This window comes from Plutella xylostella, chromosome 8, assembly GCF_932276165.1.
Source record: "Plutella xylostella chromosome 8, ilPluXylo3.1, whole genome shotgun sequence".
NCBI classification, from domain to species: domain Eukaryota; kingdom Metazoa; phylum Arthropoda; class Insecta; order Lepidoptera; family Plutellidae; genus Plutella; species Plutella xylostella.
Genome location: NC_063988.1, coordinates 7,149,648 through 7,164,958, shown reverse-complemented (window position 1 = coordinate 7,164,958; position 15,311 = coordinate 7,149,648). Strand labels below are relative to the sequence as shown.

General features: G+C 39.0%; 2 protein-coding genes across 2 annotated transcripts; both read right to left on the bottom strand.

Moving 5' to 3' along the window:
• Nucleotides 1–446: 446 nt before the first annotated feature.
• Nucleotides 447–5,179, bottom strand: LOC105393109. Its single transcript, XM_038114958.2, has 7 exons — nt 5,061–5,179; nt 3,887–4,013; nt 3,251–3,358; nt 2,826–2,933; nt 1,908–2,056; nt 1,230–1,407; nt 447–785 (listed from the first exon to the last, which is right to left on the bottom strand). The coding sequence occupies exons 1-7, from the start codon at nt 5,145–5,147 to the stop codon at nt 529–531; spliced, it is 1,014 nt and encodes a 337-aa protein (XP_037970886.2). The 5' UTR covers nt 5,148–5,179; the 3' UTR covers nt 447–528.
• A 2,942-nt stretch (nt 5,180–8,121) lies between these two features.
• On the bottom strand, nt 8,122–13,453 carry LOC119692995. The gene is made up of 3 exons (XM_038114963.2): nt 13,111–13,453; nt 9,819–9,940; nt 8,122–8,557 (listed from the first exon to the last, which is right to left on the bottom strand). Exons 1-3 carry the CDS (start codon nt 13,330–13,332, stop codon nt 8,470–8,472), a joined length of 432 nt encoding a protein of 143 aa, XP_037970891.2. The 5' UTR covers nt 13,333–13,453; the 3' UTR covers nt 8,122–8,469.
• Between the last annotated feature and the right edge of the window lie 1,858 nt (nt 13,454–15,311).

Here is a 15,311-nt window from a genome sequence, read left to right as displayed (position 1 = left end):
GGATAGTATTTGCATGATATTTAATTAAATGAACAGTATTGAACAATAAATTCATTGAAACTTCTTATTGAAATTGATAGAATATATTGTATTGTTTAATAAACAAGTGATTTTAATTTTATAAAGATTATTAAAAACTTCATTTGGCTGTAACTCCCAATGAAAAATAGAATAGAAAATGAAAAAAGAAAATAAAGTTTCATCCTAAATCTAAGCTTTGATCCCTGATTGTTACAAATCAAATATGACCAGCATAGTTTGATTTAACATTCAGAAACACACAGTATGGCACAAGATAGTTCAAATATCTAATGTGAAATAGAAATATGAACTTATGAACCTACTCTAAGATAAAGAATGCAACTTTGCAAAAAAAAAGTTATAACTTCAATAGTTGTACATGATTGTACATAACAATTACCTACACTACAAGAAAAATATATAAATGTTTCGAGTTCCAGCCCCAAAACAAAACGAGTAATTAGAAGTAATTCACTTTTAAAGGCCCATGGCATGGCATTTTAATAACTAGTTGGAGCGTTTGGAAGAAAACTCCATTCGCTGCCAGGGGACTGTAACTGGATTAACTGTGGTTAGGTCATGTTCATTGTTCATGCCAAAAGTAGACCACACGTTGTTGGCGGAAGGCGAGGGCGGCGGGGCGGCGTGCGTGGGCGTGGGCGGCTGCGAGGGCGGCGCGCTGCCCCCGCCCAGCGAGCCCCCGCCCAGCGGCAGCGAGGCGGAGGGCGGCGCGCGGCGCCGGGACGACAGGCTCGATGTGCGCTCTGAAATTGTACCAATTTGGAGTCATATTGGATCTTGAAAATGCACAGAGACACCTCAGAAAAACTCAGAAGCGAATTACCTACTGGATAGGATGTGAGACTAGTAGATACATCATCATGGTCATCTACACTACAGTACAGTCCAAAAGTACCAGAACCGCATAGATTCCTACCGTTATCATTGTTCTCCTGGCAGTACTTGATGGTGTGCGGGCGGTCGCCGGTGGCACAGCACCACGGGAGCGTGTGAGACTATAGTAAACATTCTCACCTAAACTACAGTATAGTCTAAAAGTACCAGGACCGCATAGATTCCTACCGTTATCATTGTTCTCCTGGCAATACTTGATGGTGTGCGCCCAGTCGCCGGTGGCGCCGCACCGCGGAAGCGTGTGAGACACTATTAGTTCAGCCCAAAAGTACCAGGACCGCATAGATTCCTACCGTTATCATTATTCTCCTGGCAGTACTTGATGGTGTGCGCCCAGTCGCCGGTGGCGCCGCACCGCGGGCAGCGGAAGGCCCTCAGCACGGGGCACAAGACTCGCCCGCGCCAGTCCTTGAGCGCGTGCGACGAGTAGCACTCCTCGTTCTCGCCGTTGTTCTTGCAGAATGCACACTCCTGGAAACGAGAGTTTGGGATGAGAATTTATGAACGGTCTTTGTATGAATTATGGGTTTGTTAACGTTAAGAGAAGTTTTAAGGGATAAATACCTACCTATGATGGTATCGGGGTCGAGGATGATGCTGATGGGGATCGAGGCTCGTCTCTGGCTCTCATCGGTTTTTGCAAGCTGCTTGGTTGGATTGGGTACTTCGTTCACAGAAGCTCAACAAACGATGGTCCACCTCATATCGAGCCCTGCGTGCCTGCACCCAGGAGGAACGGATACCCCTAGTGCGATATCGGTTGCCCATTTTTGGGAACCTATTATTTAGCGACTTGGTTTGTATCGACACGTAGTTGTTGTAAAGGGTGTTGCAAAAAGGGCATGTAAGCGAAAAGGGGGTGTTGTTGTTCAAAATGACCCTCTCAGTCACCCCCTTTCGTCTTAGAAGGTAGGTATACCCTTTTTGCAACACCCTGTATAGTATAATACTGTGTCTGAGTAATTACTCACATTGGGCAGCGCGCGGCGCATGCGCTTGTCGCTGCGCACCTTGGCGACCTCCTGCAGGAACTCGTACAGCAGGCTCGGCCGCAGCGCCTGCAGCACCGACAGCTGCTCGCGCGTCAGCATCGACACGTAGTTGTTGGCCGCTGATACACCTGCAGTAACGGATTGTGTAAGTGTCTAGTCTAAAGTTAAGCTATTTTAATCTGTTACTTTTACATGTCTTACATAGGAGTCTGCTGATTAGTCGAAAAGTTAAATAATGAATGGCGTCGGATAGATATGCAAAAGCTTCGGTCCTGCGTTTAGATAATTGCTAGAGATGCCACGAATATTCGGCAACTATTCGGTATTCGGCCTATTCGGCCAGTTTTTTCAGTATTCGGTATTCGGCCGAATAGTAAGTAGTATTCGGCCGAATACCGAATACTTAAAAAACTAGCAAATATCTTACAAAAGGGAATAAAAAACTATTTGATCGAAACATTTAACTATCAAACAATCATTAATTTCAAAAACCTGAATACCTACAACATATGTATTTTTAATATTTAAAATTGATTAAAGGCAGATTCTATCTATCTATCTATAAGGTTTGAGTTTGCTACTGATTCGAGTTGGTTGACCACCAGTTGTACGGATCTGCCGTAAGATTAAGAAGAACACTCTTTAAATAAAACTTCAACTTATTGAATTATACTGGATCACCTGCCGAATATTCGGTATTCGGCTGAGAGTGCCGGCCGAATATTCGGTATTCGATGCGTTTCATGTCAGTCCATTTGATTGGGTGATGGAGACTGGAGAGTTATAGTAAGGACAGAAGTTATATTATGCGTTATGCGGCGCTCTCAAGAAGCTCACCTATGTATATATACCTACTTATCACGTATTTATGTGTGTAGGTATATATACAATACGTACTTTTGACGAGGAAGTCGAAGGTGGTCATCTGGTCGTTGTGTCTCGGCGCCGCGCCGCGGTCGCTCCACATGTTGCCGCGAGAGGACGCCACCGACTCGGCGCGACTCCCTGAAACATTAACAACGCTATAATATCAAGACGGAACTCTACAATGAACATTATAATAAGGGTTGCACATTTATGTACAACAGATGGTCTAGCGGTACAGTCAGCAAAAGAGTTCACGCAAAAACTACTGGTGAACGGATTTTAAGAAATTTTATGTGCAGACTGACAACCTGGATGAACACTTAAGTAATTTTTCCCGGAATTCGTACGGTAAAACTTTTTAAAGCACAGCGAAGGTAGCGGGAAAAGCTACCTACTGGTGATATATTTTTTACAAAATAAAATGATATAAGTAGGTATTTATTATAGTTAGTTACCCATGCTGTAGTAGTTGTTGTGGTTGGAGTCGGTCTCGTCGAAGGCCATCTCGGAGCCGTTGATCCGGAAGTTCATCATCATCTCTTCGAAGTCCGAGGTTGTCGGAGCTGGGACACAAAAACATTACGTTATTCATTTGGGAGGAATAAATTCCTTTTAAGAGTTGAGCGCTGCTGATCTTTAATAAAGCTTATAAGTGGCAGTCGGGTTTGGGTCGGCAAAATCTATTGAAGCCGCGAAAACCGGTGGGATAGACGAGTTGTCGATGACCTTAGACAGAGCGTTCTGGGGCTCCTTAAAGAGGCCTGTGTACCGCAGTGGACAATATTGGCTGATGATGATGAGGCCGACGACTGGTGGGATACCCACCCGAGATGTCGCATGGAAACCCATGAGTAGGGCGGACCGCTGGAGCGACGACTTTATAGCCTGTAGTATCGATGAGGGAGTCCGATGACAGAGCGTTGCTACGCTCCCCGTGAGAGATGATGATTGGTTGATGATGATGAAGATGACGTATCTCACCAATGTCGGCGGCGCGCGGCTCCTGGTTGGCGCTGTGTCCTGCAGGTGCGAGCGAGATGGCTATGTCTCACCAGTATCCTACAGGTGCGAGGGAGATGGCTATGTCTCACCAGTGTCGGCAGCTCGGGGCTCCTGCTGCGCCAGTAAGTGCAGCAGCTCGTTGGCGCTGTGTCCGTGGAAGGCGGGCGGCAGCGGCGTGAACGCGCCCTCGTGCGGCATGCTGCTGGCTGGAGTTTCCTGCAGGAGAGAGGGAATAAGGTGTTTGTATGCTTTTATTTTATTTGCAATTTAGCAAAGCAATAAATGACCAGCAGAGGCGAATACGCTCTGTGAATTGTGGCAAACGTGTTTTGTGAGGGGTGAAGGATAAATAAGACTTAACCACGTTGATCGCGCAAATTGTGACGGGCCGCAGAGTTCATAAGGATAAGGAGATATAATTGGTAACTTCTTTCATATATAATTTAGCAAAGCCTACGTGTAGCAGCGGTGAATACGGGCTGATGATGATTATGATGTACCTAGCAATTTCATATTATGAAAACTGAATTTAAAAAAATAATAAACCTAATGAAATTATAAGTATACTTTGTTAAGAAAGCTTGTGTTTAAACGATGGACGTTACGTACCTAAGTTGTACGTGTTTGTACCTACATGACTTATGAAAGTACACGCCTTTTTAAGAGTTTTTTTCAATATTATTTGTAAGCATAGTTTGTAGACTTTCAAAACAAATAATGTGAAAATTAAGGATAGGCGGAAAAATTTGCTTATTTATGCTAAAGCTCTAGATATGAAACGTTACCATTGTAGGTAAATAACTGGTGACGGCTGCAAGTTTTCAAATTTCAATTATACTCGTACTAACATTTTAACGTATAATAATAATTAATGCTAAAAGAATCGTAACTCAAAAACAGAACTTTCAAATTTCACGATGAAAAGATTGGCAAATGAAAATAACAGAGGGTTTAATCAATATGCGCACATAATTAATAAGTAGGTAGGTATGTACCTACCTATAGGCAAGTAGATATAATTAAGTTCTATAAATAAAGCATTAAAATTAAGGTCCTACCAGAAAGAATACTGTCTCCAAGATATAAAATTTACAGTGATAGCATAACTTTATCATAGAATTCAGGTAAAACACAATCATCAAGCAACCAAATGAAATGACGCCAAGCTTCTAGCAAGCGGCCTCCATTTTGTTAAAGGCTCAAATAATGCTAAGCTTCAGCTTCAATGCAGACAAAAATTACGGTCATGTAGAAAGTACTTACGGCTGTAGTGGCTGAAGACATATCAGTAGCTGTCGTGAACGTCGGTTTAGTATCTTCCATAGCAAAATTATAGGCCAGAGACTCCATTAATAACACTCACTTAGCAAACGTGTGACACCTTCCGCTTCAAATGAAGAAAAGACCAACGCTCACACTATACACCTATTTATAGTTAGCCAATCACGAGCCTGCACACAACGATGTGCGCTTGTTTTTGCGTCGTAGCAACAAGACTGGGTCGAGCCGGGCGAGCGAAATTTGTCAAACTACCCGCAATTTTATGCGTTTTGGTATTGTGGTAAAAAACATCGCACTGTCATAACAAAAGTTTGACCTTGGACTCTATTCTGGAATTTACTTGAAAGGGTCTCATTTGTAGGTACTTTGGTGGAGGGAATACAAATTTGTTTACGTACCTAAATCAAGGAAGGCAAGGTTGGTTAAATACGTAAAATTGTAAGTTTATGTGAATTCATGGCGTTCCTCTTTATAGCTGGCTTAAATCCCGGGTTTAACGCCGTTATGCTATATATTATATACCTATTTGGGATATAGTTTACTTGTAGGTATTGTTTTAAGATTTAAATTAAGTTTTCTCTCTATAAAAATCCCCCTGTAAGTCCGTAGTCACCAAAACACCACCAGAAAAGCTGGGCCAATGTTTTGATATTTGCGAGGTTCTATTTTTACAGGGAAGAAGATATATTTATGCAATGCCAATACAGACATACTTAGTAAATTGGTATCTAAGCTATAAATAAACTGTACCTTATTTAGGTATTCGATTTTAACGATGTTAGGTACTTTATTGTATAGAAACAAAGATAAAGAGATTTGAGGTGACTTGTAGTTGTAGCATTTATCTAGGTGGGTAGGTATAGATACCTGACATTGATGATGTAACTTCATCAGTCTAGTGTTTAATCTAGATCAATCCACCTTCATGTAATGGGGTAGGTCAGTTCCAGTATTGATATCTACTTACGACTCCTACTTCTTATATATAGATGTATCTAGGTTCTGTTTTTACAATTTGCGCCACAACAAACGTTAGACACACAGTCAAGTCATGTCATACCTAATTTTAAAATTTATTAAAGGTAGCGATAATAAATTGTATTTTATTCAAGCAAAAAATATATACAAATCTCATTTCGCTACTCAAAGTTTCCAAAAGATGTTGACAGTTGACGGGCAGGTACTTTCTCGAAGCCGCACGTTGAATTCTTTTGTATGGAGGAAACGGATCGCGCTCGCCGCTTGGGGCCTTGTCCAGAAACAAAAGAAAATTACCACTTATTGCGAAATATAAGTGTTAATAAAATAAATTAATTGCACGATTGCGTTTACAAATCTTCCTAAGATTATACAGGTTGAAAATCAAAACTGATGAAATGGAACAAAAATCTTTCAGACTGAAAGAGTTTTGTTCCTTTTCATTTTTTTTAATATATGTTTAGAAATACTCCAGGAGCAGGCACTTTTCTATCGCAAATTCATTTTATGCAATGACAATACAGATATTTAGACAGAATTTTAATTTAGTAAGGTTATGTCTGGATGGAATAGGATGTGTGGTAAATTAAATAAAAATCAAAAATACTTTATCAATCGACATATTTTTTATTATTGTAGAATTAATATTAATTATAATATTATGTACTTCTAGATCAATTATTTAATCTAGTAGCGAAATATCAATAAAATAATGAAGTACATAATGAATCTAAGTTTTTTTTAAGTTAGCTAACCGTCTAGGTTTTGTAGACAATATTTTCCTATTAAATCATATTTAGGTTTTGTCATGAGAATTACAGTAGGTATTTAAAAATATGAACATTTTAATGTATGTACATATCATGTACCTACTATGTTTTTCTACCCTTATGTTGGAAAGCTTATTTTCGTCTTGCCTTAAAAAATCTGCTTGGTGGTCGGTAGATAGCTTCTCTTTAGAGAAGTATTATGCACCTTGGTATATCGGTAGGTACTTAAATTAGTCTTACATAATTCATATTTATTTGACATAGAAAACATAACAGCAGAATAACATATAAGTACTTCATACAAAATTAAATATCTTATTAGAGAGAAAAAATATCAAATAAAAACAATTATCTGTACATTTAAGCTTAAATTAAATACTCCAGTTTGTACGTTAAATTCATCATTTGTAACATTCTATAGTCTGTATACAACTATACATGCCTAATTATTAAAGGGTATACACGTAAGTTTCGCTAAAAAATAAAAAATAAAGAGTTTGGTCTTTCTTTACTTATGTATTACAGCTATTGAACTGTTCTGTCCCTCTCTGACAAATAATAAATTGTTCTTTAAAAGAGAAGGACAAAACAGTTAAATTGCTAAAACTTCCTATAACTTGTTTATGAATAAGGGGATTAGGCTATACGCTAGTTTTAATACCGAAACTGTAACCTGTTTATTAAGAGTAAAAGTAAACAAACATAAATAATTAGTGTTAAAAAATACATCTCTAAAATCTATCTATAAATATTCGTACTACTTACGTAGTTGTTAGTTCCTTAGACATTTTCTTTGCTTGTAACTTAGTGTTACTTATAGTACTTGTCGGCGGCCCGAACAAAGCTTTTGTTAATTATTCATTGTAAAAAGATACTTATATAGTAAATTATTATGTAGGGACAAACCGCCATGAATGCATTGTGGTCAGTGGAGGCACGGAGGCGGAAACTCACAATAATCTTTAATTACATCTGTGGCGATGTCGTGGTAAATTGCCACCTGTGGTTTGACTGGCAGAAAAGACTTACACTTATTCACAAGTAAAATTTAGCCAGTCAATATTTTAAAAAAATATGCTGCTAGAACGGTGAAAACATGTTTGTCTTTTTCATTGCAACAATAGTTGTAATCACTTTCAGTACCTTTTTAATTCATAAAAGCAGATTTCACTTTAGAAATTCTAAAAGCATGTTTTCTAATTAATAATAGTCAGTTTTATAATAGTATTATATTTATAAGTTCTCTTTTAGTTTAGGTTGTTAATTAGTTTTAGAGCTTTATTATTATTTATTTTAATTTATTTTTTGTTTAAATAAACACTCCTGTTTTCTTAATTATGTTCATACCTCATGTATTAATTAAAGACAAATTACTTATCATAATTATGTAGGTACAACGCAAAAAGTCCTGATCCCTATCGCGAACTTGGTATTCAATTTGACACTAATCACTTCGTAAATATTACTTCGTTTTGGCCCCTGTCACCACTCTCCGTTTCTTTAGAACGACTGCAATAGATATGTACTGTCACAGAGCTGTAGTATCCAGCTGCTTATTATTCACGTATCTTCAGCCAGCAACCAATTGGTGCCCTAATAGTTCATATTATTTAGGTATCTCCATCCAGCAGCCAGCGGGTACCCTAGTGCGGCTTGCACCGATACTCGTCGTAGCCCCACTCGGCGCGGTGGAAGTGGAAGCTACAAGCCGTGCCGGGGGCGCAGGAGCAACTGGAACAAACACGGTTATGTAATAAGAGAGTCTTGCCATATCTGCCGAAGAACCGAGAGCCGTTGGTGGTACCTATATGAGTCCTTGACTTGAGGTCAAGGTGGAGGAAAAGTTAGTGGGCGACGCCTGCTGGACTGACGACATTAGACAGGCGTATTGTACGACAGTCCAAGATTATGATGATGCTTTATAAAAGCGCATAAATCATAAAAACAATATAGAAAATGCAACAAATATCTGTTGTAAATTCGTAGTTTTCCAGTTGTGTTGATGATGATTGACATACATAATAAGTATAGTATTATGTACTTAACTTATACGTATTCAGCTTGGTTATTTGCTACTTGAATACATAGCTTGTTATTGTAATGTAGCTGTATCTACTATTTACCTACCGCATACATAAAATACATAAGTACTTACATTATTTTAGTACCCAAGTTGATCTTGTGCGTAGTATATCCCCTGGTTATACTTAGGTAACAACGAGCAATAACTACATATTACCATCTATTATGAGAAGTAAATTATCAGTAATTCTGACCTATCGTTGCTATAACAGCAGCTATGGGTACCTATATTTGCATTTAAATCGGATAATCAGTGCAGATGAGTGCAGAGTCCTAAGTATCTAGATATTATCTACTCGTACGAGCTATTATTACATAAATGCTCTTGTTTATGTAGCCTGCATGGGTGCCTATGTCAGTATGCATTTATTTCTTCAGGGGTATCAGTGACACTAGAGCTAGGTTTCGTGGTGAAAGGTTTAGCCAGTCCGATTATAGTTCTCTAGGTATTGCGAAAATGTAAAGGGATAGTCGGTCCATGCGTACCTACTCTTATCGTGTTTACACGATGGTACACTATATCTGGTAATGTCTAAAACACAATTACAGAGAGTGATATTTATGTTGTGTTAGTTATTTATTAGTGAGCATGTATTTTATCCCAAAGGTAGCCATTATCCAGATATTGTGTAAACCATTATCCAGTCATTGTGTTTAAAGAAATCCTTAATAGTGTAAACTCTAGAGCAAAGAAACCTGACCCCTCTCAAACTGCCATAAGCCTGCTACGGGTCACGTATCTCTGCCCCCGACTGTACAGTACGTCTATACGTCTATAATACGTTTGATAGTTTGTCGAAAACTAGCGTACGCATACAAAATTGCGAATCTTTTGACAGATAATTTATGAAGATGACAGAAAAAAAAACTTTTTTTTTAAATTGCATATGATACTAAAGAGTATACATACTAGTGGTTGACGAGGAAAGCCTCCGGGTCGACGACGGGCTCGCTGTAGATCCGCCACTTGCACGGCGTCTGCGGCTGGCAGCGCTGCGCGGGGGGTGACGACTCGTCGTCTATGCTGTTGTGCTGGAAGAGAACAATAGCGTTTAAAAAAAATGATAACTTACTATGCAGCGATTACAAGATTTTCGAACCTCCGTTTACGTTGCGTAGCAACTGTCACTGTCAAAATTTAAGGCAAATTTGCTAGTTCCGAAAGTGACTACGTTGGCGCTGTTCTTTTTCGATATGTTTGTGTAGTATCGAAAATAGTACCTATCGAATTGCCACGTTAGCCCGTGATAGGCCTTCTGATATCAGCATCCGTAATCGAGCTAGCTTCAGTGCTCGTAAGTCTTGTAACTGATTATTGAGGTTTAAAAAGCAACCCATGGCACTTTCAAGTGTTTTTTTTCTGAGCGTTTCCGTGCTTTAGACGGCACAGTAAGGTGTGGAGCCCGCCGTTTACTGTTTCGACAAGCCTAAAATCCTGCCTTCATAGGAAGGAGACCCGTGCAGCAACAGTGGGGACGTGATGGGTTGTGAAGATGAATGTATACAAGTTACTTAATACTTATCTTTCCCCCCCTTGAAAAAAAATTACTTATTACAATAACATTTTATTTTTACAACTTAATTATTTCCTTTTATTTTATTTAAAAAAACGGTTCGTGAGTCGCGACCTATCACGCGCGTAGGTTTACTTGGTAAACAGAGGTCGGTATTTTATTGACATAAAAAAATATGATGTGACCTCTCGAGGCTTTTATACAATGTGTAGTTTTTCGAACCATGTTCGAACCCGACAAACATTAAGGGTGTATTCTACGAGTGATATCATCGAGAAATCACCCCCATATGTGGGGTCAAATCTCAATATTCTAGAAATGGCGGCCATTTTAAAGTTTTAGATAAGTACGATAAAAAATCATATCTCGAGATTTAAACGCCTTACGGACATGAAATAAAATGTTTTTATCCGAAAAAAGTCAAAGTCACAAAGTAACATTTATCTGACCATCGAAAAACTAGCCCTTAGGTTTTTTTGGGTTATTTGATTATTAAATTTAATACTTATCGACAATAGGAAACCGAAATAACTGTATACGGACTGAGAACCTTCTCCTCCTCATTTTTAAAGTCATTCAAAACTACCTATCAGCTTAATTCACCATGCATGACATTGACAATCCTCTTTTGTATTTGCAAAAAATCATTGACAAAGGAATAAAGAGAGGACATGGCATATCCACGAAAAAAATGCGCCTACCTAAACTTTGGTGTCAATTAAAATGGCGGCTTTTTTCTTGAAAAATGTAAACAAACAAATTGTTTGACAGCTGAAGTACCTTGTGTTTGGATGTCAATCAACATGGCGACCGGTCGCAATGTTGTAATTTTAGGCAAAGACAAAACTACTGTTGTCCTTTTTTTACGTAGGATAACACCAATAAGTTAAAAAGAGACGACGATATATTTTTAAGTACCGATTTTTATGCCATGTCCTCTTTTTATTCCTTTGTAAAATAATGCAAAAAATAATTTCGAAACGTCGGAAATGTCAAGCAGTGGACAGTGGACCGTGTAACCTGCACAGTGTTAATTATTATACTTTCATGCACTAAAATCGAAATGGGTTTAGATGTAACTTTACAGTATCTAAGTATTATAAAATAAAACAGCACATTATTAATTAAAACTTTTTATCCCGGTCTGGGGAAACCTTCTAGCGACAATAGATATACTACTTACTACTTAGGTAGTTATGTACTGTGCAGACGAGATACTATCCTCCGGACACTTTGTCAATCGTCGATATAAAAAAATTATCGAATAATGCGTTAAATGCATTATTCGATAATTCGACTTAAAGTACCTTAATTACCCCATAATTTATAAAAGATCTTTATCGCGAAGTCCCGGGCGGAGAACCGTACCTCGTCTGCGCAGGCCTTATGTATCTATATATAATATGTAGGTAAGTACTTATAAAAAAATATTATTTTATTATTAAAAAAAATAAAAATTACCTACCTATAGAGCTTCCACTATGTTATTGTATTTTAGACGTTTCCTTATGTCTGGTAAGTAAAGTTGGTTTTCCTTTGCAGTCGTCAAATATGTATGGGATTTCGAATGTCAACCAATAATATATAATGGACAGAGTATAGTTACTCATAACTATCGCAATTCGCAATACGGGACATTAGAGCCATGCAGAGCTGAACTGAACTTAAAGTTTCCGAAAGCTTATATTTATATTATTATATTCTTCAGATGTTTAAACTTATTGGCTTCTATTCATCATCATTATCAGCATACAATCGTCCACTCGACATTGTGATGCGTGCATGGTGTCCACTCGAGAATTCGTCCATCCTACTGCTTTTGGTTCTACGACATACATGACCGACCCACTGCCACTTCTATAACAATACATAATATTGGGTCGACAGCTATTATAGGTTCATTGATATGTTTTAAGTAAGAAGTTTGAACATGCACCTACCTAGGTATTTGCCTTTATTATGCATATAGGTATTATCTAGGTCGTCTGCGATAGATAATCTCTTTTTCGATAAGTAATATTCTCGTTATCTGAGGTGACGTGTTGTGACCTATTCTTATTTGCATCCGGTATTGTGCCTTTTGTTGCCATAAATACTTATACCTACTACCTCCTTCCGTTGTGTTGAGGTGCCTACTTACTTACCTACCTAAATACGAGTAATAGTAATAGAATACATAATTTAATTCTAAAAGCTTAGTTGAATTTGTCTAAAAGTCCAAAACTATCTAAGATTAAAATGTTATTAGCAATGGAATAATTAAAAACAAGATTACATAATAAATACCTACTTGACAAAAACTTTTCTCAGAACAAAATATATACACATGTTCTACAGTAATAGCAAAATGAACATAACAACTTACTTTATGTACCAAAACAACACTTATCATGAAAGTACAGTCATGGCCGGTCAAATGATCGTTCTTATCGACTTCCTCATGATTAGGTACCTACCTATTTACAAAGGGAAACCTACACCTAGTCTAGATCATTTATAGTACGTATAACTACCACAACTCTGATTCTGTACTTACCCACCTACAATTTTTCCTTCTAATACAATTTTATTGCTATCCATATTCCTTAAACTCAAAGAACATAAAATCACTATCCTCCCTTTTATCTAAGAGTCATCGCTGGCGGCCACTGCAAACATGTAGGTAACCTTAAAACAAACAGAACTGACCTTGACCACGGTGAGCACGGAGGCGGCTGCGGGCGCCGCGAGCGCGAGCAGCAGCAGCAGCAGCCTCATGGCGCGAGCTGGTCCTGGTCCGGGGTCCCGGTGCGCGCCCCCCGGCACCGCCCGACACACTGCCCCATCACCCACGCACCCGGCCCGCCCCGGCCGGCCGGACCCCAAACTACACGGGGCAACTCTTATCCACAAATTAACTAATGCTGACATGACATTGACACAACATCAGGAAGTACTGTCGGCTAAAAGGCTAAGTGAATGTTTTGAAAGAAAAGGATCAAAACGTGAAATCTATGTTGCGCTGTCGCACGGCGCAAAACTGCGAATTAACACATGCACCGCACACATTTGCATAATTAAACAATGCTGCACTCGCGCTATTTGCTTTGAAATGTGTCTGTCTAGGTGCAGTAAGAGTTGAATGGGCTCAGGGTTCGCCAGCAGGCCACGTGGCCACCACCGGCGCAGGCCTGTCGCTCCGAGACACTGCTAGTGAGGGAAGTGCTGAGGCGGCACTCCGCGCGGTTTACGGCCGATTGTTCCCGCCACCGCCATTGGTTATCGAACACAAGGTGCATACGTCACTGCATTTATGGCACACATGCTGACATTTATGCGTTTTTGCAAGTAAAGCCGTAAAGCCAAATTGGTAGGCATGTTTGTATTGCACTACATAAATACCTGCAAGCAATTATTATTTATTGGTCTCTTTTCTTCATTTAGCAGATGGCTGTGTAGATTTTATTATTTTTGTGTCAATTAGTAGGAACTTACATATAAAATGTGATGTGTCCTGTCGTGTCGGCGCGTTGGCCGGATGAGCAGGACTCGAATACCGGCCTGAGAAAATATTTAAGTAATGCTGACCGAGTTTTGAATGTCTTATTTACTTACTTACAAACAAACGGTTGTTCAGACTGATCCCTTGGGAAAAGCATTGGATGGCAAAGGCCGGTTTCCGAAGGCTGAAAGCCTGTTTTGTTCGATTGTAACCATTAAGTAATTCTATTTCGAGGTAGGTAGTGTCCATCAACATTCCATCTTTAACAACCCGAGTTAGTACCCATGTCGGTCAGCGCAAACAATTTTAGCACCAACTGCAAGTTAAGTACTATTCCGTGAACTGCAATAAATAGTTTTATGGTCCGACATTACTTTGACTGCAAACCGGTCGCAGCTAAGAATAATGAGAATGAGTTACTGTTAATAATCTTATCGCCTAAAAAACATCCTGTATCTCGCGTAAAGAGTAAACTACAATAAGCGATGTCCCATTCACCATTACGGACAGTGATGATAACGAAATGTTAATTTATGTGTTTACGTCGCTGTGACCTGAATATGACATGACACGAGACGCTGAGCGATCATAACATAATCCTGCTGCATTCCTGCGGTTTTGCTGAACGTATTCTTTAACTATAGCGAAAATTATACTACGGTAAAGTACCTACTTAAGTGAACCCTACAGGGTATATAGCTACCTAGCTATATGGTAGAATGATGATGATACTAACAAAATTTTCACATAAAAAGCAATGTTATTACGGAGCTTTTTCTCCACCAGACATGTGATATGCATTTATGCTCCAAAGATGTGTCTACGTTTCCGTCTCCGTAATAAATGTTATGCGTTGTGCACCAATGAATATGATTGATGGGTATCAAAGGCATTCACAACATCGCTGAGTGCTACGCTAGCACTTCTCTAGTGGGAAAGCACCCATATATTCTGGTAGTTTTTGCACATACTTACAGGCTTCCCTGCGGTCCCGAGCGGCTCCCCACTTGCACCAGTTGCACCCAGCGGCTTCCCACTCCCACGAAGATCATCTGTCTAACAGGTTGGAGGCACACTTACAGGTGCGACGTCTTTGCAGACTATTTTTATTAGTTTTATTTGTTATACTATCCCATTTAGGGTAGGTATAGGTTGGAATAAAGCCGAAAGTCACCCCCTTTCGACAACACAGAAGGACTTTTAAATTCTTTAAAAAATAGGGTTTTTTTCGAGAGTTTTCATGTCGTAGAACCATCATAGAACTATTTTTTTAATGACGATGGTTGTCTTTGATCTTTCAGATGTGCCCGTCATGTTATTTAAAGAGATACCTACTTAAAACTACTAATTGTAAACTAAGCAACCACATAACCCTGGATCGGCAATACAACAGTCCGCCATAAATGTG

Excerpts from the sequence above, each read along its gene's own strand:
- LOC105393109 (XM_038114958.2), bottom strand. The coding sequence starts at position 5,147 with ATGGAGTCTCTGGCCTATAATTTTGCTATGGAAGATACTAAACCGACG. Across the intron at positions 4,014-5,060 it reads TGTCTTCAGCCACTACAGCC|GAAACTCCAGCCAGCAGCAT; the intron begins GTAAGTACTTTC and ends TCTCTCCTGCAG. Across the intron at positions 3,359-3,886 it reads GCCCCGAGCTGCCGACACTG|CTCCGACAACCTCGGACTTC; the intron begins GTGAGACATAGC and ends TTTGTGTCCCAG.
- LOC119692995 (XM_038114963.2), bottom strand. The coding sequence starts at position 13,332 with ATGTCAGCATTAGTTAATTTGTGGATAAGAGTTGCCCCGTGTAGTTTG. Across the intron at positions 9,941-13,110 it reads CCGTGCTCACCGTGGTCAAG|CACAACAGCATAGACGACGA; the intron begins GTCAGTTCTGTT and ends GTTCTCTTCCAG. Across the intron at positions 8,558-9,818 it reads GCTTTCCTCGTCAACCACTA|TTGCTCCTGCGCCCCCGGCA; the intron begins GTATGTATACTC and ends TGTTTGTTCCAG.